We start from the raw sequence: 27,083 nt of genomic DNA, 5'->3' as shown, positions 1-27,083 counted from the left end.
AATTTGTGATTATGTATAATTAAAGATTACTATGATTTTAACTAGCGTTCGAATGATGATTCCTAATTGATCTCAATAATTCGAATTATTGTTTTGGGGACAATATGTACTTGTAGTAGTAGATGAGTACTATCTATACACGTAATGTAACCCCAAGAAAGAGGGGTTTAGCTTGATGTGGTATGCAGTTCCTTTCCTTTTCAGATATATTGTGACTTTGAAAAATTCTTTTGGAACGAGAAATTCAGCAAGTATTAAGCCAACATCGAGTCAATGCAGCAAAGATTCTTCGTGCTTGCTACATATGTGGTGACAGTATATAGTTGAATGACAATTAAGAAAATATAAATGAAAATAAAGATATAGAATGATGCTCCCTTCGCTCCCCATTTTTAGTCCATTTTGTATTCGGCACGAATTTTAAGAAGAGTGAGTTTGAAAAGCTATTGAAATGTGAGTCTCATTTTTAAATATTAGTTGTATAATAAAATGCGTGTGAAATGAGTTAGTAGAATGTGAATCTATTTATCATTTATGGTAAACAGAGAAAGTGGACAATAAATGGGGGACGGATAAAAATAGCAAAAGTGAACAAAAAAATGGGACGGAGGGAGTATATCACGCTGAAAATTAATTTGAGTTTATTTCGTGATTCTATTTAAGCTTTATGCAATAGCTAGTTAATTAGTTAAGCACGAAATATATAGTAAGTAAATGTAATTTCTGATTGATCGACAAGAATTGTTCTTAAATTGGTTAGTTTATTTATTATTGTTTTATATGCTAATCGATTTACACTACTTAGTTGATGATTATTGTTTTATATGTATAACTAATTGATATCATATATTCACATTAACTATTTAATTAATTTACTTAATTTTAGCGTGAGGGATTATTTCCATCCGCTAATTAACTGATCAAAGGAGGAATTAACATAGAAAGAATTCGTAATTTTAGTTGCAGCCAACTGTGAGATTCTCACAATTACAAACTTCTTTAGACTGAGTGTGTAATAAAATTGATTTTGATTTCCCTTCTTGTAAATTATTTTCAATTTTCTCTCTCACTCCTGTTACTGAGTTAGCAAGTGGTGGATGAAAATGAAATTAAAAGGAAGATAGGGTTTCAGATCAACTTTAGACTTAGTAGTGAAAGAGACATATAGTCATATGGTCAAAGAAACAAGGCCTTCAATGGAAATAAAGCAGTTTTAAATACAGCTTCTAATAATTGTCCTCCCACCCATATAGTCCCTATGTGTTTTAGCTTATGAGGACACCTACCTACATGTCTAAACAACAAAATACATCATAAAATAAAATATAATTAAGTCATTAATATTAATCTTGGGTAATTAAGTTGGGATTTTGGAGGCAAATTACCACTATATATGTTGTTTTGATCTCCATTTGTTAATTAAATATGAGTAAAAATCTTTTAATAAATTAAAGCAGCTAAGATCAGTCTTCGTCCATTACCTACGAGTAGCCCTATCCTCACCTGCTCCCATGTGAGTTAATCACAACATATATGAATACTAATTGAACAACCCTTTGAAGATCTATCTCTAAAAAGGTGCAGTAGGAGTAGTAATTAGGAAACTTCACATGTTAAACATAGTAGTAATAAAAAAAATTATAATGTGAGTCGAAATTCTATAAATTAGAGGGAACTGATATGAAGGATCCAAGAATTCTTTTAAGAGACAGAAAAAACAAAAATTGTATAAATAGGGAGTTTAGTGAAAAAGGAAGTTAATAAAGACAAAAGATAAGGCCATAAATTAAAAAATAGTACTCTATAATTAATAATATTTGACAATCTACCCATGCATCAATAATATACCTATATATAGGCATCGCTTTCTTTAGATAAAATCCCAGCCGACCAAGTCTCAAATGCAATTTTATGTCGAACCAGTGTGCATATTATATGATCCAAACATGTTTATATATAGAGTGGGAAATTCTTTTCAATCCTTTTCCAAGATTTCATACAACCATGTGCAATATTTTTTGAAATTGTTATGCCCGATGATAACAAAAATAAGATGAAGAACACACAAAATGGAAGGGAAATTATAAACAAAATTGGATATATATGTTTGGATACTTAATCTTCATCAGATATTTTACCTTCCATAAAAAAGGTTTCAAGAATCAACAACCTTAAATTATATGATAGAAAATCTTGTGAATAAGGATATTAAAAGAGTAAAACCTATTTTCTTTCATCACTCTCCTCTCCAATGAACAATTAACTACATAAGTCAAAATTTTTGTTTCGCTTGTGAATTAACACATGCCTAATAATATATGTGTAGCATTCAGTTTGTGTTACGGACTCAATTCCCACATCGGTTGTGAGAACAACTAGTGTGGGGTATATAGACTAAATGGGCTCTCCTTCCTAGCAGGCTAGTCTTTTGGGATGAGTTCTCCTGTTTGGTCTGTATCAATTGGCTCTTTCATTGAGAGCCCAAACGGCTCGGAGTGGTGGCCGGGCAACGAATTCGCCACGACCAACGAGTACGTTTGGGGCCGACTCGGAGTGGTGACACACGGAGTGGTGGCCGGGCAAATATTCCGTCGTGGCCGTTACCAACGAGGACGTTGGCCCTTAAAGGAGGGTCGAATGTTACGGACTCAATTCCCAAGAGGGTCGAATGTTATATAGACTAAATGGACTCTCTCCTAACAGTCTAGTCTTTTGGGATGAGTTCTCATGTTTGGTCTATATCAGTTTGGTCTTTTTTAATTCTTTTTTTTTCATACGAATAGAATCCTATTCTTGGGTTTTATGATTCACAAAAACTGCAAGAACCTTGGACTTGCATTTGGGAAAATGAGAAAGGGGAACAAACTACGTCTAACTACAACCGGGTGCAAAAAGTGTTAGGTTTTTCTTTCTAGATATATGGAGTACTACACATGGTCAAATTACATCATGTTTAGCTTAATTTCCAATCTAATCTATTACTACTTACGTGGGGCTATTACATGCCACTATCGATCCCTAAACTAAAAATTAAACAAAAACAAAAGATTTAATCATGCTAAATCGACCCCACTTCCTCCATCCCTACCTAGTCATGTTATGTACTTGCATCACTTTAGCCACGCTCTTGCCCTAACATTCACTACTAAGTTGCAGCACCAGCACCACCTCTCTCTCTCTCTAATGAGTTTGTGCATTCTTTCTCCACCAACAAAGTAATGAAAAAAGGACACAAAAACAAGTAGTAGCTAGCAACGCCCAAGACACCCACAGCAATGTTCCCATTTGGAGAAAACCCCTCTTTCAAAAAGCCTCCTTTTCAGCTTTACGATCAAATTCACAACCCTATCCTCTCCAAACACGATGAATCCCCATTCTTCTCCAACTTCCCCTCCCCATTCTTCGACGAACACGAGCTTCCCTTGCACCAAATCCTCCCGAAACCCTCAATCCCCACAACCCTACCAATACCATCCTCTTCATCAGATCACCCTAAAAAAATCACCAAAAAAGACCCCAAAGCCATCGCGGCCGCCCCTCCAAGGAAGCGAACCGGGAAAAAAGACCGGCACAGCAAGATCTGCACGGCGCAGGGGATCCGAGACCGGAGAATGAGGCTCTCCCTTCAAGTGGCAAGGAAATTCTTCGATCTCCAAGACATGTTGGGGTACGACAAAGCCAGCAAGACCATCGAGTGGCTCTTCACCAAATCGAAGAAGGCCATCAAGGAGCTGGCCATGGAGGTTGGAGAGAGAGAGAACAATGTTTCCATCACAATGAGCGATGGAAAGACCGAATCGTTCGTGTCGGAATGCGAGGTAATCTCCGGGATCGAGGAGAACTGCTCGAACAACGGGGGATTGGAGGAGAAAAAGGGAAGGAAAACAACAGGAAACACGAGGGAGTCGAGGGAGAAGGCGAGGGAGAGGGCGCGCAGCAGAACAGAGGAGAAGATGATGGGGAAGCGCATCGAATCAAACCCTAGCCTAGAGGATTACGCCCCTTTCGTGCAGCCGCCGTCCGATGCCGGAACAATCGAGAAGCTTCTGGGGAATTCAAGCTCTGCTGCTGCTGTCTCTTGCTGCACCGATCCCACTACCAGTTTCATGGGATTTCTCGAAAACTGGGACCTGGACAGACTAAATTATGCAGGTAATCACAACTCAATTTACTCAGCCACCACCCCGGATTTTCCACTGTTTCATCAATAATTTTGAGGGCTTTATCTGTAAAATATTTATGATTCGGTTTGACTCTTTTCAATCCCTAGCTTTTGAATGTAATAATCCTTTGCCGATAGGGTTAAATAAATATATGAATTTATAATCATAATCCAATTATTCCAACTGCTTACATCTAATTCAACACACTAACTGCTAATTTTCACGACCACAATGAATGTGTGAAGTGTGTGTTTTTTAATCCTTCTTGTGTGATATATTTTGAAATTGGCAGCTAATTAAGCAAAATCTGTTGGGGCCATGTGTTGGGGTTATGTGTTATATTGAAATCAAGCATCCAATTCAAACTTATATTGTTTCAAGGCATGATTTTTTTAAGCTATAAGATGGCAGTTTACAAAAATCCAAAGAAATGTTGAACGGATAATGATATCTTGCGATAAGGTGATGGAATATAAAACTATATATGTGAGGTCAAAAAAAAACACTTGAAAATTTAGTACCTGAGGTGCCAGATGAAGCTATTTTTGAAAGATGAATTTTTGAAGCATCTTTGTTTCTAGAGTTAGCTTTCCTGTAATTCAATTTGTCATTTACGTTAGGCAGATTTGAATTTATATAGGAACATTGCATTCCATGCATAAATTATAAGCAATAAAGTTCAATTATTCTGATGAACAACTGGAATTGGGGAGTAGTAAAAACTACTACAATGTAAACAACTACTATGACTATTTGTTATAAATAGATTGGTTGAGGTAGAGATGGGATTGATCATACATTTATTTTTCTTCATTCATTTGGTAATCTTGGTCTGCCACTGAGTCTGTGTGTGAGAAGCTATACATATAGTATGATTCAGCTGATTATTTACAGCAACCTATGTATGATATTTTAATTACTTGGGCTAGCTGCGAAATCGATCTGATCTGCACTGACAGTTCACTTTTATATTCACTGGTGTTCTTTCTTTGTTATTTTCCCTTATTTTCTGGAATATTTCAAATGTAGATATGATCTATCTAATCCCTGCAGCATTATTGTAAGTTAAAATTTAAGTTTAACCTGGGATGTATTCAACCACACCCTTATTGAAGACCATAATTAGAGACTGACTAAAATTTGTCTTTAGTCCTATATCTACAAATATTACTCCTACTATGTTAGTATACTTTATGCCAACATCATCTAGGAATACCACTCCCGTTTAATCCATATTTTGTTAATGATTATAGCACTTCAAAATTGTTACTTATATCACCAGTTTACAAATTACAAAAATTAAAGCTCAATTTGTTCTTTTATACGTGTTTTTGGATCTATAAAGAAAATAAATAAATTGAGATTTTATATATATGTAATTTATAAAACTAATGATGTGAATAATAACTTTGACGTATTAGAATAAAAATAAATACTCCTATATAAATAAAACAAATAGCGTTAACATAGACTAAATGTGAACGATGCCTACGAATGATGCTCAGGTAAAGCATGTACTAGTAAATATTATTCATAACACTTATGCTCCGACTAAGGCAACTTCACGAGTTTTTTGTTTTTAGGGAGGTTTTTTCCATATATATTCTCTCATTCTCAAATTAATTGAGACGTTTATCTTGTGCACGAAATTTAAGAAATTGGTGTTTAAAGATTAAAATTGAGAGAGAATAAAGTATGAGGGAGAAGGAGAGAGTACATCAAATGAAAAAATGAAGTCTTTTGTCAAGAAAATGAAACGACTCAGCTATCTTGCAACGGCTTGAAAATGAATACGAATTAATTATACTGGGAGGGAGGGAGTATATGCTAGTAGAAACGAAGTATAAGTGTTTCATTGAAGCTCTTTGAGAGGCTTAGTTTATGAATAATGTTGGAGTAACTTGTAATTTTGGAGTAACTGGTGGGAGGACATCAGAAATGTACAATTAGGTACTAATAGGAATAATCAAACAAAAGCAAAATAATTAGTACTAGTGTACTACTATATACTTATGATGACACAAGTATATCATATTATAACTATTAAACGCTTCTATTTATATTACAGATGTTTTATCGCGTGTATGTTATTTTGCTGAAAAAAAGCCTTGCTAAATACTCATAAACCATGAGTAGGTAATTAGTTGTATTATTTATTTCAGCATATAAACACACAACCACTATCAATAAAGTTGTTGGCAAAGCTTTCACGCCTTGTTTAATGTAGTTTGCGAAGTTAATTGATCAATGAGAAACTTAGTAACTTTGGTGGAGTAGTAAAATTTTGTAAGTTTGATTGTCTCACAAAATTTTGCTAAGTGAAGTAAGTCGATTGCAATCTTGTGTGATTCGCGTTCATACGGCTCGAATTGACCTAAAGCACATCTTTATACATAATAATAATAATAATAATAACAATAATAATATTAATAATAATAACAATAATAATAATAATAACTACAAAATTGTCAGGCACTATATCAGAAACATTAAAGACTGATCCATAAAAAAGGGAATTATAGTAATAGTAGTAGTATTAAGAATCGGTAGCTAGATTTTTAACATGAATGCAAGATTTCTAATAATAGTATGTAAATGAATGCGAGGAAGTTAGCCCAAAACACCCGTTTTGAAATAAAATTTAAGATTTGATCATCAATCGCTCTACCTCAAGGTTTTAAAGTTTCAACTACTGATGTATTTCTAGTTTTCAATGAGATTAATATTCCTTTATTGCATTGTCTAACAACACTGCTTATTCTTAGGGTGTGCTTGGACGGGCGACTTAGAAGTTATAGTTTGAAAAATTCTGTTAAATACTAGTAGTAATTAAGAAACGAATCTAGGTTTTTATCCTTTAAGGATATACTCCATTAGAAGAAATGTCTTTTTATATGTGCAGTATGTTAGTATGTATTAGTATTAAATAATTTAATTATAAATACCAAATCCACTCTGCAATTCTTGACCCTAAACAATAGTGCTGAAAATTGTGCTTGATATGTGTTAGGGTTATCGATTTTCAGAGTTTTGGAAAGGGTTTAAATATTTGTAATAAATGCAGTCAACTATAGAGACAAAATAATGGTGGGAGAAAACAACAAGGCATAAGACATTCTATGTTAGTATCCGAGAGTTTTGTACAGCAATCATTTCTTATACATACCTCATTTGCATCTCACTGCAAAAACCCAGATTTGTATTTTCCTTTCATTCTCACTGCAAAATGGAATGTTATTATAAGAGATACACACACACACATATTTCACATATGAATATATACGGACTAGTAAAAAATAATGTAAAGTTAACAGTCAAACATCCTATGATCCTATCTGTCCTTTAATTAATTAATTCGATAATAATATCTTATTTCGCCTTCATCAGTCTTTTTCATTTGGAGTGGAAAATCCAAATCTACTTCCCAAATATCTTTAGATGAGATAAAGTTGAATCATTGAACACATTCTTTGTATTTTTCTGCTGCAGCAATAATGTAGTCAAGCCACGACTTGGCATTTAGCAAAATACTTGTAAATAGAGCAAAACTCCCACAAAAAAAAAAAAAAAAAAGTTTACATGCAGAAATGTTGAATGAATATGTACTGCGATCTATTCATACACCGGACCACATGACAGAGACGAATCATCTTTAAATTGGGGGTTGTGAGTTGTGACACCAGAAATAAAGATGATAATGACAACCATATATAAAACACTAAACAACAAAATTTTGATGAGAAATAAATCTATTTAAATGTGGCTAAGCCGTAGTACTATATAATAAGATTGGTTATTGGTATAAGATTAAAACTCAGCAAAATCTGGTCAAATAGAGCAAGTGAGCAATTAACCCCTTTCATTATTTCTTCAAATCTCTGATCCCCATTATAAATTACCAAGAAAAGAATAAATTCAATTAAATTTCAGTAGCTACATAACTTTATGTTTGATTTATTACTACCATGGAATCGTGATCACTGATCACCCCAATATTCGAACCATCAAGGCAATGAATGCCGGCACACACACATCAAACTGAAATAAACAAGATTAATCCTAACCCTTGTTTGTTAATTCTAAGAGAGAGCCCAAATTGGGTATTTTTTTTTATCAGCTTAAGAATTAGCACCAAATTAACCTAAGAAATGCTAATCAAATCTGAAGTAGCTAAAATTCTTGAAAGACTCCAATTCTTGAATTAAAAACTCACCTGATTAGGAAGATGGATCTTGAAATCTCTAACAATTTCATAGTGTCTTCAACTGAGTGCAGATTGTGAGAAGTTTTTAGCTATGTGAATGTTGCAGAAAATGTTAGATATAGGGCAGGCTGATAAATTTGGAAGTAGAAATCCTCATATCCTGCAATTTTGTTTTGTGAAACACACACAGGAAATTAAGGCATGCGTATGCAGATTTTGGTAGAAAAAGAAACAAGAGTAATGTTGCTAAATTTTGTCTCTTAATGCATGGTTCAGTGTAAGATGTTTAAAGTGGAATCTGTGTCCAATAATAGGCAACCAATTTCAAGATTATAGAATCTGCCTATAGATTTACACACACATACATGTCTGAGTCATATTTTTTTGTACAACTTCATGATCATACCGATATGTGATTGGGACAATTATATTATATCCTTGGATCATAGCCGAAAAGAAAAGATATAGCTGAAAAGGTGAATCTTGCACTTAGAAAAAGTAAATCTTGAACTCATTTTTTTGGCAAGATATACAGTAGTAGTTGTGTAGCCTACCATCGGAGAGCTGTAGCAGTTGAATTGTGGGTTATTGCGTGAGAAGGGAGTGTGTTAGGTAACTTATTATACGCTTCAAATTTCATATCTCAATGTTGTATAGCACCTATGTTTTACAATGTAGTGCATTCTAGTGTACTACTTATAAATTTAAAAGTTGAGGAAATAGTATGTTTAAACAATTAACAAATACTATATGCTTGTCGTAATTTTGCTTTGTAGCGGAGCCCTAATTTCTTGGAGGCCCTTTTTCCATGATCATGAAGCCGATTGTTTAATAAATATTTATTCGTAAAAAATCAAAATTAAGGCATTTTTCTTCTCTTTTGATCTAATAATGAGGACTATATTTCTGTTTATAGGTTATATTTAGTATACTTTTTTAGTAGTTCTATATAATAAAATAAATATATTCGAAATGTTTTACTACTATATCCTAAAAAATTGCTCAGACATCAACAAAATTTAGGAGAAATTACAATTACAAAACCACTCTTTAGTTTTATACTATCAATTACTCCCTCCGTCCCACAAAGATTGTCCCACTTTGACCGAGCACGGGTTTTAAGAAATATAATAGAAAGTGAGTTGAAAAAGTTAGTGGGATGTGGGTCCTACTTTTACATATTAGTTTTATAATAAAATGTGGGTATGAATGAGTTAGTGGAATATAGGGTCCACTACCAAAAATGGTAAAAAGTGAAATGGGACAAACTTTGTGGGACGGACCAAAATGAAAAAAATGGGACAATCTTTGTGCGACGGAGGGAGTATAACAAAAGTAATAGCAATATACTAAAATAAAAAAAAAATTAAAAAAAGTACTCCAAAAGTAACCAAAATTTTTGCGCAAAACAAAACTACTCTTTATACTGTAGCCACGCTTATTTTATTTCATCTCAGTCCGGAATATTAATGTTTGAAGTCTTCATCTCGATAATTGTACACCACATTTTTTAAAATGGATGCAACCTGAGCTTCGTATGAAGTTAAATTATCTGTAGATGGTAATAAAATGAAGCATGTGTTGCACTCGGATAACTATTTGAACAACATCAAGGATGTTCTTGTCTGATACACACATCAAATTTTTAGGTGGATCGTGACATTTGCGCTGGTTATAAAGAGACAAATCCAAAAATGAGAAAAGTACCGCAAGATTAGGAACAATGCAATTTATGAATTCTACTATACATATTATGGTATTAGCAATGAGGAAAGTGGCAAGCAAAAATGGCATCTCAATCCAACAATACACGAAAATACAAAGAAAGCGTATTTGAGGTCAAAGAAACATAGGCTCCAGTGTACACAATATTTACAAACTGAGAAAGTAAATTTGGGAAATATCAACTGATACGGATATCGACCCATCCATCTCTCTGCTGGCCAGAGTTCAAATCATCTATGATAGGTTGCCGACAAAGATGTTATCACACTAGGATCTGATGGATTTCCGAGATGGGAGAGAGTCACGAGCCCATGAAGATGGTTTGACTCCTCCAGCTAACAGCTTTGATGCAGTGGCAGCATTAATTTTTCTCCTCTTAGCTTCTAGCTCCAAACGCCTTTTATCAGAGGGAGAAGATGATGATCCAGAAAATATCGAGGCTGCTTGAATTAGAGCTCTCTTGTCTTTTCTATTCTTCTCAAACTTCGTACCAAATTTAATACGTTTAGCAGCTCTTGCATCCTCTTCAGAACTTGGGAGAAGTCTTAAACCAAATCCTGATTTCCGGGCACTAGCTTCTTCTTCAGCTACTCTTTTCTTTTGATTCCTAAGCCTTGCACGCAGCGATTTGTTTAATGCATAATCATCTAAATGCCTGGAGTCTGATATTCTCTGCAGGCGTACCAGTACAGGCTCGGCTTCTTTCTTTTTCTTAATATCTCCTTCCTGGTGTTCAAGCCGCTTAAATGGATCCGCTAGCTTACTCTTATCTGAAGCAGAGGAGAGTAAGGGTTAGTTTGGGGGGATCATGTATCCAGGTGCATTTATTTGTATATACACAACACTCACCATCATCCACAGGGAGTACCAAAGTCTCAGCATCTTCAGCATCATATTCCTCAACCTTTTGTCTGGCTCCACTCATTATCACATAAGCACAATTTTGTGGATCGGTTTGAATAACAATCTCATGTTTGCAGCATGGGGATTTCATACTAAAGCTCCATATCTGCAAGAAAAGAAGGTATTCATAACAAGCAGAACTGATAGAATTACAAATAAGTTCAGCATCCAGTTCGAAGCAAACATAATACCTTCGTAGAGTAGTAATTCCCCACTTGCTTTTTCTCTGCATTGAACCTTACACCTTTTGCAATCATGGACTCACAACCACCACACCAAATATTATAAGGCATCTCAAACCTGTGAAAATCAAAGCAAATGATAAACACATTCAAATCTCAAAATGTAATGACTGCACAAACTTTATATAACAGCATCATTTTCACATAAGTGTGGTGCTCCTTCAGCAAGTAACTATGAACATCAATTGAATTGTTCTACAAACAGTCACAGTAACCATAATACTAAGCAGCCAAATTCTTTATCACATCAAATTCACATGATAGGAATTTAAAAGAAATCATGTCTTCCATTTGTGAATGCTAGACTACATATTGGGATCAAACATGCACATCAAAACTTAAATGATGAAGAAAATAAGTATGAAAGCATTCATTGAATCACTATTGCTTGTAAAGTTTATGAAAATGTAAAACCTAATCTCTGGAAAACTAGCGGAGTATAGCCTGGTGTTCAAAAGACTCATAATCAACATAAATACTCAAAACCCATATCCAGTCCGAATCTCTTCACTATTGCTTGTAAAGTTTATGAAAATGTAAAACCTAATCTCTGGAAAACTAGCGGAGTATAGCCTGGTGTTCAAAAGACTCATAATCAACATAAATACTCAAAACCCATATCCAGTCCGAATCTCTACATCACTTTCCTCTGTCCAGCACCCAGAATCAAATAAACATGCTCTTCAAAATTCATAGTCAAGGGGCCAACAGAGGTTAACTAGAGTCTAGTCTAGCTTGGTTCAGTACCTTATAATCAATATGCCTTGATCTATTTTTCTTGCTCTCTCCCTCAAAGCATGCTGACCATTGAACTTGTTCAACCCACCCTGCAAACAAATGCAACAAAAGATTCTTAGCATATAAACAAATAGAAATGCTTGTAGCAATGCTTGTGAGGAAGTTCAAACACAAACATACCTTCTTTGGCTCCCATTCTGGTGGGTAGTAAAAGTTATCTGCCCGAGCTGCTGCAAGAGTCGACTGCAGGAAACAAAAATAAAAAATTTAACCACCCAGAAAACAACCTTTTCATTCGAATAAAAGTAGCATCAATAAATAAAATTTTACAATACATCAATTAGACATAGTCAGTTTGGCGATCTGCATATGAAAATTTTAAGATGCCCAGAATCTAAAAATATCAAAAACCGTTTAAACCAAGGGGAAAACAAAAACTCATCTTTCCTGTTCACCTACGAGTAATTGAATCCTGAATCTAAGAAAAACACGTTCGACTTCGAAGACCTAACTCGAATCATTGTAAAAGATATTAACAGCTAAAACTGATCCCGGATGATGAATTAATTCTTCCAATCAATCTAAAAAGTTCAATTTTACACAGCACAATCAAATACTTCCCCGGTTCACGTAGCATGACATTGTTATTCATAAATCAACCACAAAACCATGGCACAAACCCTAACCCCTCAATAATCATATGGCTAATAGGAAGATCAGAGAGAGAATTCCATACCATCTTGCGATCTGGTTATATCGTCGAAAGAAACTTGGAGGTTTTTCCACCGATCCCTTACGCTTTGATTGATTTTGATAATAGCTCTGAATCAAAGTAATCAACCCAGGGTACTTTTCTTCCCTTTTATTTCACAGTTCATGAAAAAATAAAATTACGACGCCGTTTTGACAATTGATGACTTGGGCCAAGTCACCGCCTGCAAGCCCACTACTGTAACTGGGTAAGGGTCTACTATTGGGCCTATGAATTTGTTACTCATTATATTTAAAGCCCAGCTTCATGGTTTAATTTTAAGAGAAAATACTACTCCAAGTCTCCAAAATCAATAATAAGGAGCTAGTATCATGAAAAAGTGAACAACTCAAAAGAATATTGCGTGTTTAGTAAAGTTATTGAATTTCAAAAAAAAAATTATTAGTATGTTCTAGACCAATGTTGATTTAATTAAGTTTTTTATTTATTTAAGATTATATATCATCTTACTCCCATTTGATGTTTTCTCAAAAAGTTTTGAAAAGTTTCAAACGATTTAATAATAATAATAATAATATCAGTTAATAAGAACTCACGTGTTATTATTAGGTTTAAATAATTATCCACCTCATTATCTGAAAAGTAAGCAAAAATAGATATTATTAGACCAATGGAATACGCACAAACGTATAGTATATAATTTCTGCTTTGTGCATGATCTTTCATGATTGTAAATTATTTTAGGAGCCAAAGATGATCACTCAAATAGAGTGTGTGTAAGTGAGTGTGTGTGTGTGTGACAGAGAAAGAGAGAGATGACATGAACACTATATATATATGACCATCGATCAATATTCATTTTGCTATTCTTCTTCGTCAATCTTCACCTTTTCTTTTTCTTCCATTAATGCTAATGATTCTTCACCTTTCTCAAACAGTTCATGATGCATTTCTTGGTCTAAGAATTATGGAAATTTATTTATACTTGTCGGCACATAAAATCGTGTTATAAAATTAGGTATGTATAGCTATCTTCAAAAATGTAAATAATTAACATAATAACACGAGCACTTATGACTTACCATTTTATTTTATGGATTATAATTCATCATAAAATAAATACATACCGTGACCTGAACCGATGTTGACCTTCGATTCTCGATTCCTAATTTAATTATTGGATTTGACCAAGAGCCTATATTCGTACAACATATTTCCAAAGCAATTTATTTATTTACACAAAAAGAGAGAAGGAAATGTGACTATCATATATATGCTCCCCACTTTCAAGATATATATAGTAGTAACATTCAATTCACAAACATAATCAAACAATATATAATTCAGGTTTTGACAATCCACATAATGACCCTTTTTCTACTTCCTTGATTTCTAAGCAACATTTATTGGAAACTGCTCCCCACCCCCAAATAATTCTCCCTCCCTCATTAAATTACTACAATATTAACTAGCTTAATTCACACATGGAAGCAAGCACAAAACCCTCTAAATTTCAACCCTCTTCTCCATAAGATTCAAGCTGTCAAGCCTTCAAAATTTCTCAATCTCACTATACAAATTTTGCCATCATTTTTCTCCTTATTATTTCATTGCCCCATGCTTCCTCTTCATCAATCCCTTCTCCTCCTTCACCAACAACACTCCCCACATTATTATGATCATGAAAATCCCTCTCCTTTTATACTCCTTTTGCTTCTCTCTCCTCCTCTTCTTGCTTCTCTCACGTGAGTTCCACCACCTCGAGAAGGCCATGCCGGTGGCCGGATCACTCCCTCATCGGAGAGCACTAGCTCGCACTAAATTTGATTTCACTCCATTCCTCAAACGCCAACGTCAACGCCACCGGGAAGGACGTGACAAAAGTGAAATCGACCCTCGTTATGGGGTCGAGAAGCGCTTGGTACCGACCGGTCCCAACCCGTTGCACCATTAAGCTCGAGCTCGAAGGCGTTGGTACATATATTATGTGCTAATATTTGATGTGTTATATGGTTCCATGGTTAGTGTCATGATATGTTACGAAATTAATTTTTATTGGTCACAATATATTTGAGTTTTTGGGGATCGTGAGTGTTGTATATTTGTATGATGATGAGAATTAAGCTTAGAGTTTATTGGATATAGAAGATAGGATATCTGAATGATTGTTTTTTTCTTACATTTTTTATGTTTCGTTTATGATCTGTAGATATTTTATTATTAATAATGCATGAATTTGAATTTGATGAATAAAGTTTTATGGGCATTTTAATCGCCGCTATGTATGTAACGATGAATGAAATTTCAAGAAAGATGAGTAGTTGTGACGGCACGGCAGCAGTTTAGGGGAAAATCGGTTTTTTTCTTTAATTTATACACCATTAATTAGATTACCGTACAATTAATGTTGTTTAGTCAAAAATAGTGAAATGATTACATTAAAAATATTTAATTTTTGGGGTGTGCACTGCACGTGATGAGCTGGATATCGACATGGAGAAATCCTTTTCTCCGGTTGTCCCTTAAATTCTTGCAAAATTAATGTTTAAAATGAATGTTATTATAATCTATAGTAGTAGTACTTAATTTGATTGGATGTTTAGATATTGATGAAAGTCATGTGACAGATTAATTTCTGGGATTCTTGTTTTCTTTCTGTTGGCTTCAAATCCAGAGCTTATGTTGAAGTACTTTGAGATCCAGAGCTTATTAATTGACAGTGTACTAGAGTACTAAGTACTAATTAGCATATTCTATAAGGTCAAATTCTACTACTATACTTCAGAATTAATCATCACGCTAAATTTATCCAGTGTTGAAATAACCAAAAAAAAATAGATACTTAATTAATCATGATAGAATTAACACCTTTGTTAAACAACATAATGAAAGCAACGTGTAGGTTATCCAAGCTATGTATATAGATTGTAATTATAGTTTTAAAAAGGAAAGTTGCATAAAACCAGAAACTTTAGATCTTTGGGGTATCCAGTTAAAGGGGGATTTTTGTGAAATATTTGACCTCATATTTTATTATAGATGGAGGGACCAGCTGATATAATATACCTATTCAATTACACGGTGTGTCGTGGCTTTGGTGTACATGATTTCACACAGCAAGGTCTTGATTTCAACTCAAATAACTAATTACTATGCTCTCTCTCTCTCACACACACTAGGTTGATGTATAATTTGGCTAATTTAAGACACGTTCTGTAATACTCTATTAGTCTACTATATTTACGTGAAAATTTCGCTACAGTCATCGAAAGTTTTAAGCTATTTCTTGTTTGAGCAAATTGTCGGAAAAACAACAAATTAACAACAAAGTGGTGTTCACATATATTGTACACTTAATTAAAGACGTAACAGACTAAGTGTATTAAACGGTTTCGTTAACTAGCAAGCGTTTTATCAATATACACATCATACATATTATACTTTGAAATTTTAATCCAAGATTATAGAATATTGAAAAAAAATTGTCAAAGTTATACTAATAAACTATCATTTCTTAAATTGCAAGATTAAATAAAATTTAACTAATTAAATTTAATGAATTTTTTGATAGCTCGTCCTCCTTGATTTACCTCTCCTTGTTTTGCCTCTACAATTTATATCCACGTAAATATTCTATAATCGGCTAATTCTTAAAGTGATCTGTTCTTAATTGTAAAAAAATTTCAACTGTTACCAAAAAACAAGGATAGCACAAACCGTGACACTTTTAATAAAGTTTCTCCCCCAAAGAAATAAATAAGAGCTTTCTCCCCTAGCTCGGTGGTCCATTTGGAGGCTTTGAAAAAAAATACTCTCTCTATACGAGTATTATTTGTGGTTGAAGAGTCGCGAAAAGTCAGCGAGGTGTGTTTGAAATTAAATCTCTCGATCCAGATAATCCACTAGACACCGGGTCTAGGAACTCAGAGAATCCTTGGGTAACCTGTCGTTGGATACACAATCACTTTCTTCGCCCTTCAAAACCCTCAACCCGCTATAGCTAAAAAGATTAGTACAGGGAAGCAGGGATCGAATCCACAGAGACAGATGTGTAAGTAAACATGCTTAAAGACCTGGAAGCTATTTTTGGCTGCTGCCACGCAATCTTCGGGGTTGAGCGTTAATTCCTAGACTGGGTAAATATAATACTCTATTCTAACAGCCAGATCTAGGTAGGGACATGCATGATGACTGAAAGTATTTGAAATGACTACTAGACTGGGTAAACGTCTTCCTAAGCTAGCCTAGACAGACGAAAAGCGAAACATGGGGACCATTTCCTAAAACGGCATAGTACGACGGAAAAAAGCTGCAAATCAACTAACTAAAGGACTAACTAACAGCGACATCATCTTCTCTAACTTTTATTACGAAACAACCGGTGAAAAACAAAGCAAACAAAGATCGATTCAGGGTGAACAAAATTAAACCGATTGACTCAAAGAACCACTGAAACTAACACAGATCCATGACGACTAGACAAGGCAAGCAAGTAAATAGAATTCAAAACATCATAACCATGCAAATGCGAACAGATCTACACGTCGGATGCTTCATCCACTCCGGATCCAAGCCATCCACAACAATCAAACACCATTTCCACCTCCGATCTTCACAGATTTAACTAGATTCAACCGATCAACCACAATCTCCAAGCAATTCAAACTCCAAACTCAAATCAACCAACAATATCCACCAAAGCAAACAAATAAAAGGACAATATCATAACTGAAAACAAATAGCAGTCTCCATAGCACAATACAAAATATCCAACGGAACAATAACAAAGCATAACCGAGCTTCGAACAGCAAAGACTCGGGAAAATACGGAATGTAACCGAAAAGCAGTAAAGGATTGTATCTTCGCCTCCGTAGAGACGGTGTTACACCACAACTAGATCCGAAACGTGAACTCCCCAGAATGATTCCCCTCAAGTGTGTGTAGAGAAAAGTGAAAAAGCTAAGCTAAGAGCCGAAGTGGAAAAAGAGATATCTCCCTTCATATTGATCGCGTGCTCTTATTTATAGGAGGTAGAGCTTCTAGACTGTTCTTGTGATTCCCATTTCGCCCTCCAATTGGATGGTCCTTAGTCTAGTAACTCTTCCTTCTTCTGCTCACTTTTCCCGCCAGCTTCTTTTTCCAGGCAATCTTCGTCTTCTTCCTGGGGCTGGCGATTTATCTACACACCTGGCTTATAAAACCTTGTTAGACCCAGGAAATCACAAAATTTATCCCTATAACCAATGCATGAAATTAGTCTTATCAGTGGTCCATTTGAGATATACAAAACAATTTTAAAACTTCAAATCCAATCCCGAGTTTGAAAAAGAGACTTTTTTTAGTTAGTTAGCAAGTGAATGGGTGGATGGCGTTTCAACTTTCTTATTCATTTGAATCATACTTCAAAGTTTTAAAGAAATCAAAAAGTAAAAGAGTTCATAAAAATCCTCTAAACGCTAGTCCACGCTAAAAGACCGATTCACTTTCTAGGTAATCTAATACTGTTTATCTTGTTGATTGTAATGCTTTCTGACCATCTCTGGTCTCGTCGATGTTCTCTTGTTACAACCTTATTTATCTCTTATTCCTTTTGTTTTTTCTTGTGGCTCGTGCTTTTTTTTTGTCCTTATTATTTGTTGTTTTTTTTTTTACTTCTAATTAGATAATGTTGATTATATGGCAATAGTAACGGAGGAAGAATAGAACTAGGGGTACAACCGTACCCCCAAACCTTCCAATAATAACAAAGAGGATCCAATTTTATCCAATTCACTAATGGCCCAATGGTAGAGTACTAGCCTCTCTACTTCTGGGTGTGGGTTCGACCTCCTAGAGAACATTTTATAATTTCTTACTTTATTGAGATTAATCTAATTTTTTAACCCATTACTAATTCAATTAAAATATATAATGCCGAATTTTTTTATTTTATCAATTTATTAAATATTCTATTCATATAATATTTTTTTTTATCTTTTCATTATTTTTTTATAAAACTTAATTCTTTTGATATATTAATTTTCTATATTGTCTATTTGTCATGCATTAAATATTTTTAAGTGTTTGTTTACATCTTTTTAGTCTATTTATTTTTATCATTTTTTAGATAGTGAAACTTCTTACTGGAAAATAATGACATATTAAAATGAAGATAAAGGATCGATTATGGGCTCACCCCTTATGTTCGACTATTCTAGTACTTTAAAAAAAAAAAACTTTTTATGATAAAGTAATTGGTTGCATTCCAAGTAAATAGAAATGTTAAAAAATAAAAAAATAAAAAATAAATAGAAATGTTAGGCATAATGAGCCTATGAAGTTTAGATGCTAAATTAAAATAAGGTTAGATTGGGCTTCTCTGTTTCGTATTTGGGCCTATGAAGTTTAGATGCTAAATTAAAACAAGGTTAGATTGGGCTTCTCTGTTTCGTATTTGGGCCTAAGGTTTTTTAGGCCTTGTTGTACTTCTTCGTTGGCCCATTACCATAACATTTTGATTAAATAAAATAAACTAATCATGGAATTTAATCTATATCCACTCCAAAAAAAAAGCTATCTTATTTTCAAATAAAATAAACTAATCATGTAAATGTTTTCTCAAAGAAGACAGAACATAAATGATATGGCAATGGAAGCACATAATCACAGATTCATGTGTAGTTAGTAGTTACTATAAATCATGGACGCACGATACATATATATGTCGACATATATAGGTATATCTACATCATGTAAATTAATTTCATAGGCGTCAAGCCGTCAACGCCTTCATACTGCAATTATTGCATAGACACTGAACAACTGCTGTATGTATACTTCAATTAATCGTTGAATTTGTCAAATAGATAAACGCAAATTACTGCTGAAATACCTAAAGAAGCAAATGCGAATGGACTATATCATTAATTTACATTTTTTCCAAATTCTGTTTTATATTTCTTCTCACACAAAACAAACAAATTAAGTCGAGTCGATCGGTGTTAAAATGAAAAGCACGAGACCTAATTAATAGATTAACTACATATGTGGCCTTTACTAATACTATATGAGTCATATCACTAAAAAACTATGGTCTCGGTTCTTCACAATTTTCTAATTCGACTTATAGTATTGCATATATCTAAAAAAATAAAAGAACTGCTGAAATCAATATATAATTAATTAGTGTTAGGCAGATTCTACAAAGTGCAAAGTGATAAACCCCCAAACTTCCAACTTGCAAACTAATATGACTTAGTCACCATACATATCTGATAGTCAACCTGCCAAGTTGCAATTTGATTAATGAGACTAATGACATACAACAAATGTCAACCACTGCAAAAAAAAGTATGTTTACCGATGGATTTTCCGACAACTTTTTGACGAGATTCCCCGACGGATGGCCAATGGATTTCGGTGCAAAAACTTGCTATGCACCAAAATCACTGTCGAATTCACCGATTAATTAATTTGGCATCGTAAGTATCATTGATAGACACATCAATCGGTAAACACTTTATCAATCTAAACAAAATTAAATCACTGATGGATAAAATAATGAGTACATATATTAATTTGGTCAGGTTTTTAAACTCCTAGCGGGTTTTTTTTTTTTTTTTGTCAATTCATATTCTTATCTCATGACTTTCTTTTCTTTCATTTATTGATGAATATCTATATTAACTATATCTTATGCCATGGCTAACAATTTTCTTGTTTCTTTTTTTTATTAGTAATTCATATGTACTTTTACTAAAAATTATATCCTGAATATGCAACTATTAACAAAATTACGAACTAATTTCGCATAGTCATTGACAAAATACTTGTTCGGTCAACTCTGTTTTTTGGCTGTATATTTCCCATATGATACGTATATAGGTAGACTTGGTCTATGCCACTTCTTGCATAGTTGCAGTTGACCCAACTGCACTAGCTGACATTTTGCTCACCTAGTTTTCGCCTAATTATTCATGTCTGTTACTTATCTTGTTATCTATACCTTCCATCTAATTATTTTCATTAATAATCTATACAAAAACACTTTATACAATACATACAATTGCAATATGATATATCTACTCATCACTTTATGTCATGTGTCCAAGAACCATCCATTTGTCCACCAAAAATATTCTCCCAATAACAACCATCAATATTTTACTACTCTAGCTCAATTTAATTTCAATATCCCCCAAGTCAAACTTCCAAAAGCATGATAAATCTATAGTGGCCCATTTTTTCCATATCCCCTTAATTTTGTTATCAACACTTTGCCTAATCATGAAATGACCCAAACACACCTCAATTTCCATCAAAGCACTAATTGCCCACCATTTATTAATCCCACAAGTAATCCAAGTTGACTACGTCCCTTCCCACCCCCCCAACCTCCACCCAACCACACACACACACACACACTTATATATATACACACAATCCATTCACCACCTTCAAAATTTCAAGAATTCAAGAAGAAGAAAAAAAAAATGGTTCGTCCAATTCCAATATTCCATGAAAGTGAGAGCTTCTCGGCGATCGCGGTAGCGTTGGGGCTGTTTGTTTCGGTGTCTGTTTTGGTAGGTTTGTGTGCGAAGCATGCAAAGCAAATTGGTCGGAAGGAGAGCCCGAAAAGCGGGCATCCGCTGCCGTCGCCGAAGCAGCTGATGGCGGCGATAAGCCAGAAGGCCATGTCACCGTTGATCCACGGCAAGAAGGCGGCGGCGGCGGCGGATTCCGGCGAGGAGAATGGGGTGTGGCAGAAGGCGATCTTGATGGGGGAGAAGTGCCAGCCGCCGGAATTCTCCGGCGTCATCTACTACGATTACGACGGAAAGAGGATCCCGGAGATGCCCAAGTCGCCGCGCCACGGCTCCATGACGCCGTTGAAGAATATTAGTTTTCCGCAGCACAAAAATGAGGCCTCTGTTTACTGATACTATCCTGTAATAATTTGGAGCTTTTCTTTTTTTTTCCTTTCCTTTTCTTTAGTATTTATATGAATTATGAAATTTTGGTGTAGTGTTTCTATTTTCTTTTTTTATCTTTTTCGCTTTTTATTAATTTCAGTGGTTTGTGGTCCTGAATTTTTATTTTATATTTTTAGAGGAAAGTTAATTTGTTTCATATTCTCCTCTTTTTTTATGGTAAACTAGTTGCTGCCTTTTGAAATTGACTTGGTCTTTCTAAAGAGTTGATTTCGTGTAGGATTAATTGCTTACGTGGTCAATTCAATTAATATTAACTCTAGGTGACCTAACCTAAATTTACTAATATTTCGTAAAACCTTCTACTCTGGAAGCCTTTTTAACGAAAGTCTTTTGTGTATAAATTGAATAATGCTATTTATAAATTTAAATGAATAAAAAAATTGAAAAATGCTTGGGATGCATCGTCATGAAAACAGCGTGCACCTAGGCCCTAGCTTTTTACTCCGTATTTTTTTTATTAGAAACTATTGTGGATATATTTTGTTTTTTTTGAAGATATTTCATCATAAAATCGTTCACTACATCAACTATCAAGCTGCCTATTCGATTTTTTCACTCCATTATTTTAGACGCCCCTTGCATAGAATAAAATATTTCAATAGTTGACAGAATATGATTTTGTATTCAAGTTGTTCAATGACACGGCAAAAATAATCAAATGTAACATCTTAGTATATATGGTGACCATGTTGTAGTTTTATATTATTTCATGACAGCATACGAACTCATCGCTATTCATCAAAGATAATAAAAACAAGTGCAGAAGTTGACTAGAAATCATACTTACGTAAATACGCAAAATTCACATAATATCATGCCTCATTGTTCTTCCTCTTCTTCATATATGCATGAAACAGGCTATAATCTTTATATAACTGATCTAACTAAAAAATTGTGTTCTTACAGATGTTAAATTAATGTACAATGAGCTTTTTTTTTTTTAAAAAAAAGTAGATTTATTCTTCTTGTTTATTCTCTGCTGTGGTAGTATTAGCGCGGCTTCTCAGCTCTTCAAAAGCCTTCATGCTCTCTGCATCGAACCCTCCCGCAAACTGAAAGAGTTATTTGAAAGGTCATGAGCTCAAATTTCATATTTTTGGACTATCATTTTTCAGTAATGTACAAAATTGTGGAGAGGTGTGTACCTGATGCACTCTGAAAGCAAACCGGACTCCTTGTAGGAGCAAGAATTCCTTGTTAGGCTCTTTCTCTGGTTCATTCATTGCATCGAGCTCTGTTGCAACGCGCTTCATGTATTTCCGAGCTAGTTGAACAGATGACAGCTTGATCTGCATAAATGAATGGTAATTTGTGTTACTTATCATGAAAAAACATGCTAATCAACTTGCATTTATCACTGCTTGTTGCATGGTGTTTTGTAACATTACATACCTTGCCTACTACTCCGGAATCAAGAAGCCAGTCCACTGGAATGCCAAATTCTTTGTATCGTGAAACGGCCATGTCTCGTGTTCGTAGCAAGGCATAGACACCATTCTCCACTCTGTGAGAAGGGTAAAGTTACAGAAATCAAGCCAAAATAGTTTGTAAATAAATTTATTTTGTAGAGTTTGATTGACCATTTGAACCGAATTTTTGTTATTCAATAGCTCCTTGCTAGAGAGAACTTACTTTTCGAGCAACTTATACATCTTCTTCAGAGCAGCGTCACAAGGAAGATTCTCATCATCTGTGAATGTTGCAACGAGCCTCTCCAGTTTATTGAGGTCCTGATACTCGAAGGCTGCCTCTCTTAACGCGTCTGCTTTCCCCTCTGGCCAGTCGAAGTGCTTGAGGACTGCGCGCTCATCAACCTAGCACAGACATGAGCACAAAAGAGTTAACAAAATTGTTTTTAAGCATGAAAGGCTCAAATCATTTCCATCAAAAACAAAACTTTACCAAGAAGGAGAGCTCCTCGTCTAGCCAGTTCACGAATGCCAGCAAATCATCTACGTTTGTAAAAGAAGCTGCTCTGACTTCAGAAGCCAATGACTGAACAAATTCACCTTGGGTTTCCACATCAGCTTTAACCTGTTTGCAAGATTTGTTGCATTGTTAGATGATATTATTACTGAAGAAAATAAGTTAAGGTTTAGCATACAGCTAGCAGGAAGGATGATCTGTTCTCAATCTCCCCAATCATGTTGCTTCTTGCTTCTGAGGTGTTTGATGATGTAGAGATCAAGGCGTTTGTATTCTTCGCCTCACGTTTCATCAATGACTGGTAGAACTCAACTAGCTCAGGAGCCCGGTGAACTTTATCACTGGCTCCTCTTGGGGGCAGACTTCCTGGTGGAGGCGGAGGGCGAGGAGCCCCACCGGGTGGGGGTGGAGGCAGAGGTGCACCCGGAGTGGGAGGTGGTGGAGGGGGACCACCTGGGGCCCGACTTGGAACATTAGTGTTAGTGTTACCTGAGGCCCCTCCTGATGCCTTAGGGGGTGGTCGAGGAGTTCTTGCAGGGCGTTTCTCAATCTCCACAAGCTGCATTTTGCTGACTATCGGAGAATCGGTTTTGCCATCACTGGACTGATCATTTGAGCTTGCAGAGATAATAGGTTTCTCTTTTATAAGCGCAAGTTTTGGGGGCAGAGACACAGATTTACTATCCACCCTCAAAGGGTCACCAAATTTCACAGCTCTTGCTTGCTGAGCTTTCTCTTTGATGTGTTTCTCTCTCTCCAATGCCAGCTTGTGCCGGTCCTTGTATGCAGGGTACTTCTCGTCTAGCACGCCTTCAACTGATTTGGACATCAAATGGAAAGATGATGCTACATTGTTGAGTGAATCACTAGGAGGCAGTTTTGTGGTTTCAGGGGAATCGAACTCATCATTCTCCCCAGTACCAAAGCTAGTGATGGCAATGCCATCTCCTGCATTTCTTAGCATTAGAGCTTCAAGGGGCCCCCTAGGTTTGAGGCTCCTGCCCGGTGATCCACCTGCAAAAGATCGAGCAGGAGAGGAGAGAGCACTTGAGTCGTCTCTCTTTCCCCACCTCTTCAGCTTCTGGATCAAACCAGGCTTCTTGCTAATACTGCTGAATCTGCTCGTGGAACTATCAATAGACATATTATCGAAATCCTCACTGTCAACAGAGGTATTGTCGAAGTTGCTCTCCATATCCGTGTCCCCTCCTCCTCGCTCTGATCCTGCATACTCCAACATGAGCTGTTTAGCTTTCTCTTGGGATCTAGGGCTCAAACTTTTACTAAGATCACGAGCTGACACTTTCCCAGAAGGTGTTTGGTAGTTTCGCAGCTCAAACCTTAGACAAGCGTTCACCCAACGAAGATACACCAGCTCTTCAACTTCACTGAACCTATTCATTTGAAGCCCTTCCACTTGCCTAACAAGGTCCTCATTTGCATGCTTCATTTCATTCACCTCTTCTCTCACCTTGGCCACCATTTCTGTCTGAAGCAGCACAAAACTAGATCATATCAAGAATCTGCTAGCAAAGTATACTTGAGCGGAACTTGATGCCGGTGAAATCATAAGAATACGGATACACATTATTTCAGCTTTAATGTAGTTAGGAACAAATCGAATCAAAATAAAAAATAATCAAAATTTGAATACCATTTTCATATGCATTTTCTTGACTCACATAGTCACATATGTAATTATGTTTAGATCCAAGCCCTAGGCACCATCCGATTACGGTTAATGATCGAAGATATGATGACTTATGTCACATTTCACGTCATCGATGCTATCACCTCAACCAATGTTCTTTTGGGACGTCCTTGGCTACAAAATTATGCAGTTTGCATAAAACAATTACCTCAGTAATGTTGGAAAGAGTTCTAACTTTGGATTCAGCAGAATCCAGTTTAACTATTAGTTCCCTCTTTTCATGCTGAAGCTCTTTGTTCTTCCTCTTAAGCTCCATCACCTCGACCTCCAACTCCTTGACAGCTTTAAGCTTCTTATCGACTTCTGCACTTTCCTGCTCTTTGCTTTGAAGGCTGCTAACTTGCTGCTTCAGCAGCAAGAGCTGGCCTTTTGTCTGGTTGGCTTCAAGCTGAATCTGCTTCTGCAGTTCCTTTATCTTCCTCCTCGCCATATCCAGCTCTTTCCGAGCAGCCACTCCCTGAGACAGCTCCTCTTGGAGTTTCTTCCTCTCAGCCTGCAAAGAGTTTATGGTTATATTGAGCATGTCAATCTCCACTGTCTTGATCTTGAGCTGCTTCTGCAGCTCAGAGATGCTCGACTCTTGCTCCTTCAGTCCGTAGTACTCGAGCAGCTCCCCTTCGAGCTTCACCTCCCTCTCCTCCAACTCTTTCACCAGATCACGCAATCTCTCCAGCTCAGTGGCATTGTTCGCCATCTCACTCTCGTAGACCCTGTCTTTCTCTGCCTTGAGATTAGCAGCCGTGTCATACTTGTCTGTAGGCAATGGGAAATCAATCTCTCCAGACAAAAGACTATCAAACTCTGGCAAATACTCATCCTCAAAATCAGGAGGGCTGCTTAAAGCAGGATTTATAATGCTGTTGATCAACTTCACCTCCTCTTTATCCTCTTCTTCTTCCTCTTCTCCCTACAGCGTCTCAGATACGTTACATATATGTCGAATTTACAACGAAAAAATCATGAAATCACATGTACACATATATCCATAACCACCTCTTTAAAATCTCTGTCTGAATACACAACATGCTCCTTTTCTCCCCCTTCATTCCAAGACTTGTCAAGGGATGCTTCATCATTTTCTACTACTCAAAGCAACCAAATTTCAAAATGAATAACACAAACTAAGCATGCAAAATCACAAGACTCAACAAACGAATCTGCCTTTGATTCATTACAATATACACATAATCTAGAATTATAAGCATACCTTGGCGCTTCTTAGAATTGTCCGGTGGCCTCGAGTTCTTGACACTAACCTGCTTAACTGCATATGCTGCAATAGAAGCAGCAACAACAAAGCCTAACCTGACAATCATGTAGGCACTGTTGATGGAAAATACTGTGTTTTCCACTCATAGACTAATAAAAACAGAAGGCTTTCCCTCATCTCCCTTCAACCCCATATCTCATGCTTCAGTCCAAGAATCCATACAATCACAAGTAAAAAGGTTTTTCCTTTCCTAGGATATGAAATGACACAAGACAGGATTTTTATTCCTCAATGGCATTATCTTCACATAAAAACGAGATAAAAGCAGAAACTTGCTTGCAAACAAAGTTTCTGATAAATAGGATTTTGCAGCACAATCGAGCTACAGGAGCCACCAATTTTCGAGTGGCCAATTATCCTCCAAGACCAAGAGGATTGCAATTCTACAAACATGTGGTGGGTCTGATTAGCTAACCTGATGAGAACTGAAAATAAAATAATAAAACTGGCAAATAAATGACTGACAATGACAACAGTAAATGAAAGAGGTGATCCTATTCCTGGACAAGAATTAAG

General features: G+C 35.6%; 4 protein-coding genes across 5 annotated transcripts; 2 read left to right on the top strand and 2 right to left on the bottom strand.

Moving 5' to 3' along the window:
- The first annotated feature begins 3,027 nt into the window (after positions 1-3,027).
- Positions 3,028-4,346, top strand: LOC125208116 (uncharacterized). The gene has a single exon (XM_048107674.2). The coding sequence runs from the start codon at positions 3,276-3,278 to the stop codon at positions 4,209-4,211; it is 936 nt and encodes a 311-aa protein (XP_047963631.1). The 5' UTR covers positions 3,028-3,275; the 3' UTR covers positions 4,212-4,346.
- A 5,838-nt stretch (positions 4,347-10,184) lies between these two features.
- LOC125203108 (uncharacterized) lies at positions 10,185-12,838 on the bottom strand. The gene is made up of 6 exons (XM_048101396.1): positions 12,712-12,838; positions 12,156-12,218; positions 11,985-12,064; positions 11,187-11,295; positions 10,942-11,101; positions 10,185-10,862 (listed from the first exon to the last, which is right to left on the bottom strand). Exons 1-6 carry the CDS (start codon positions 12,712-12,714, stop codon positions 10,360-10,362), a joined length of 918 nt encoding a protein of 305 aa, XP_047957353.1. The 5' UTR covers positions 12,715-12,838; the 3' UTR covers positions 10,185-10,359.
- An 8,276-nt stretch (positions 12,839-21,114) lies between these two features.
- Positions 21,115-21,796, top strand: LOC125199140 (uncharacterized). The gene has a single exon (XM_048097271.2). The coding sequence runs from the start codon at positions 21,160-21,162 to the stop codon at positions 21,604-21,606; it is 447 nt and encodes a 148-aa protein (XP_047953228.2). The 5' UTR covers positions 21,115-21,159; the 3' UTR covers positions 21,607-21,796.
- A 630-nt stretch (positions 21,797-22,426) lies between these two features.
- On the bottom strand, positions 22,427-26,963 carry LOC125195928 (protein CHUP1, chloroplastic-like). 2 transcript variants are annotated; one of them, XM_048094217.2, is made up of 9 exons: positions 26,505-26,963; positions 26,291-26,376; positions 25,446-26,204; positions 23,765-25,075; positions 23,563-23,694; positions 23,293-23,474; positions 23,053-23,164; positions 22,806-22,949; positions 22,427-22,712 (listed from the first exon to the last, which is right to left on the bottom strand). In XM_048094217.2, exons 1-9 carry the CDS (start codon positions 26,611-26,613, stop codon positions 22,617-22,619), a joined length of 2,931 nt encoding a protein of 976 aa, XP_047950174.2. In that variant the 5' UTR covers positions 26,614-26,963; the 3' UTR covers positions 22,427-22,616. The 2 variants fall into 2 exon arrangements, with proteins under 2 accessions (XP_047950174.2, XP_047950173.2); XM_048094216.2 differs by having other exon boundaries at positions 26,291-26,379; positions 26,505-26,962.
- Positions 26,964-27,083: the final 120 nt, after the last annotated feature.

The sequence above is a fragment of the Salvia hispanica genome, chromosome 6 (assembly GCF_029641045.1).
Source record: "Salvia hispanica isolate PSC_SH4W2 chromosome 6, Shi_PSC_v1, whole genome shotgun sequence".
NCBI lineage: Eukaryota > Viridiplantae > Streptophyta > Magnoliopsida > Lamiales > Lamiaceae > Salvia > Salvia hispanica.
The sequence above is the reverse complement of the archived record's forward strand: the minus strand, read 5'-3'. Positions and strand labels throughout refer to the sequence as shown.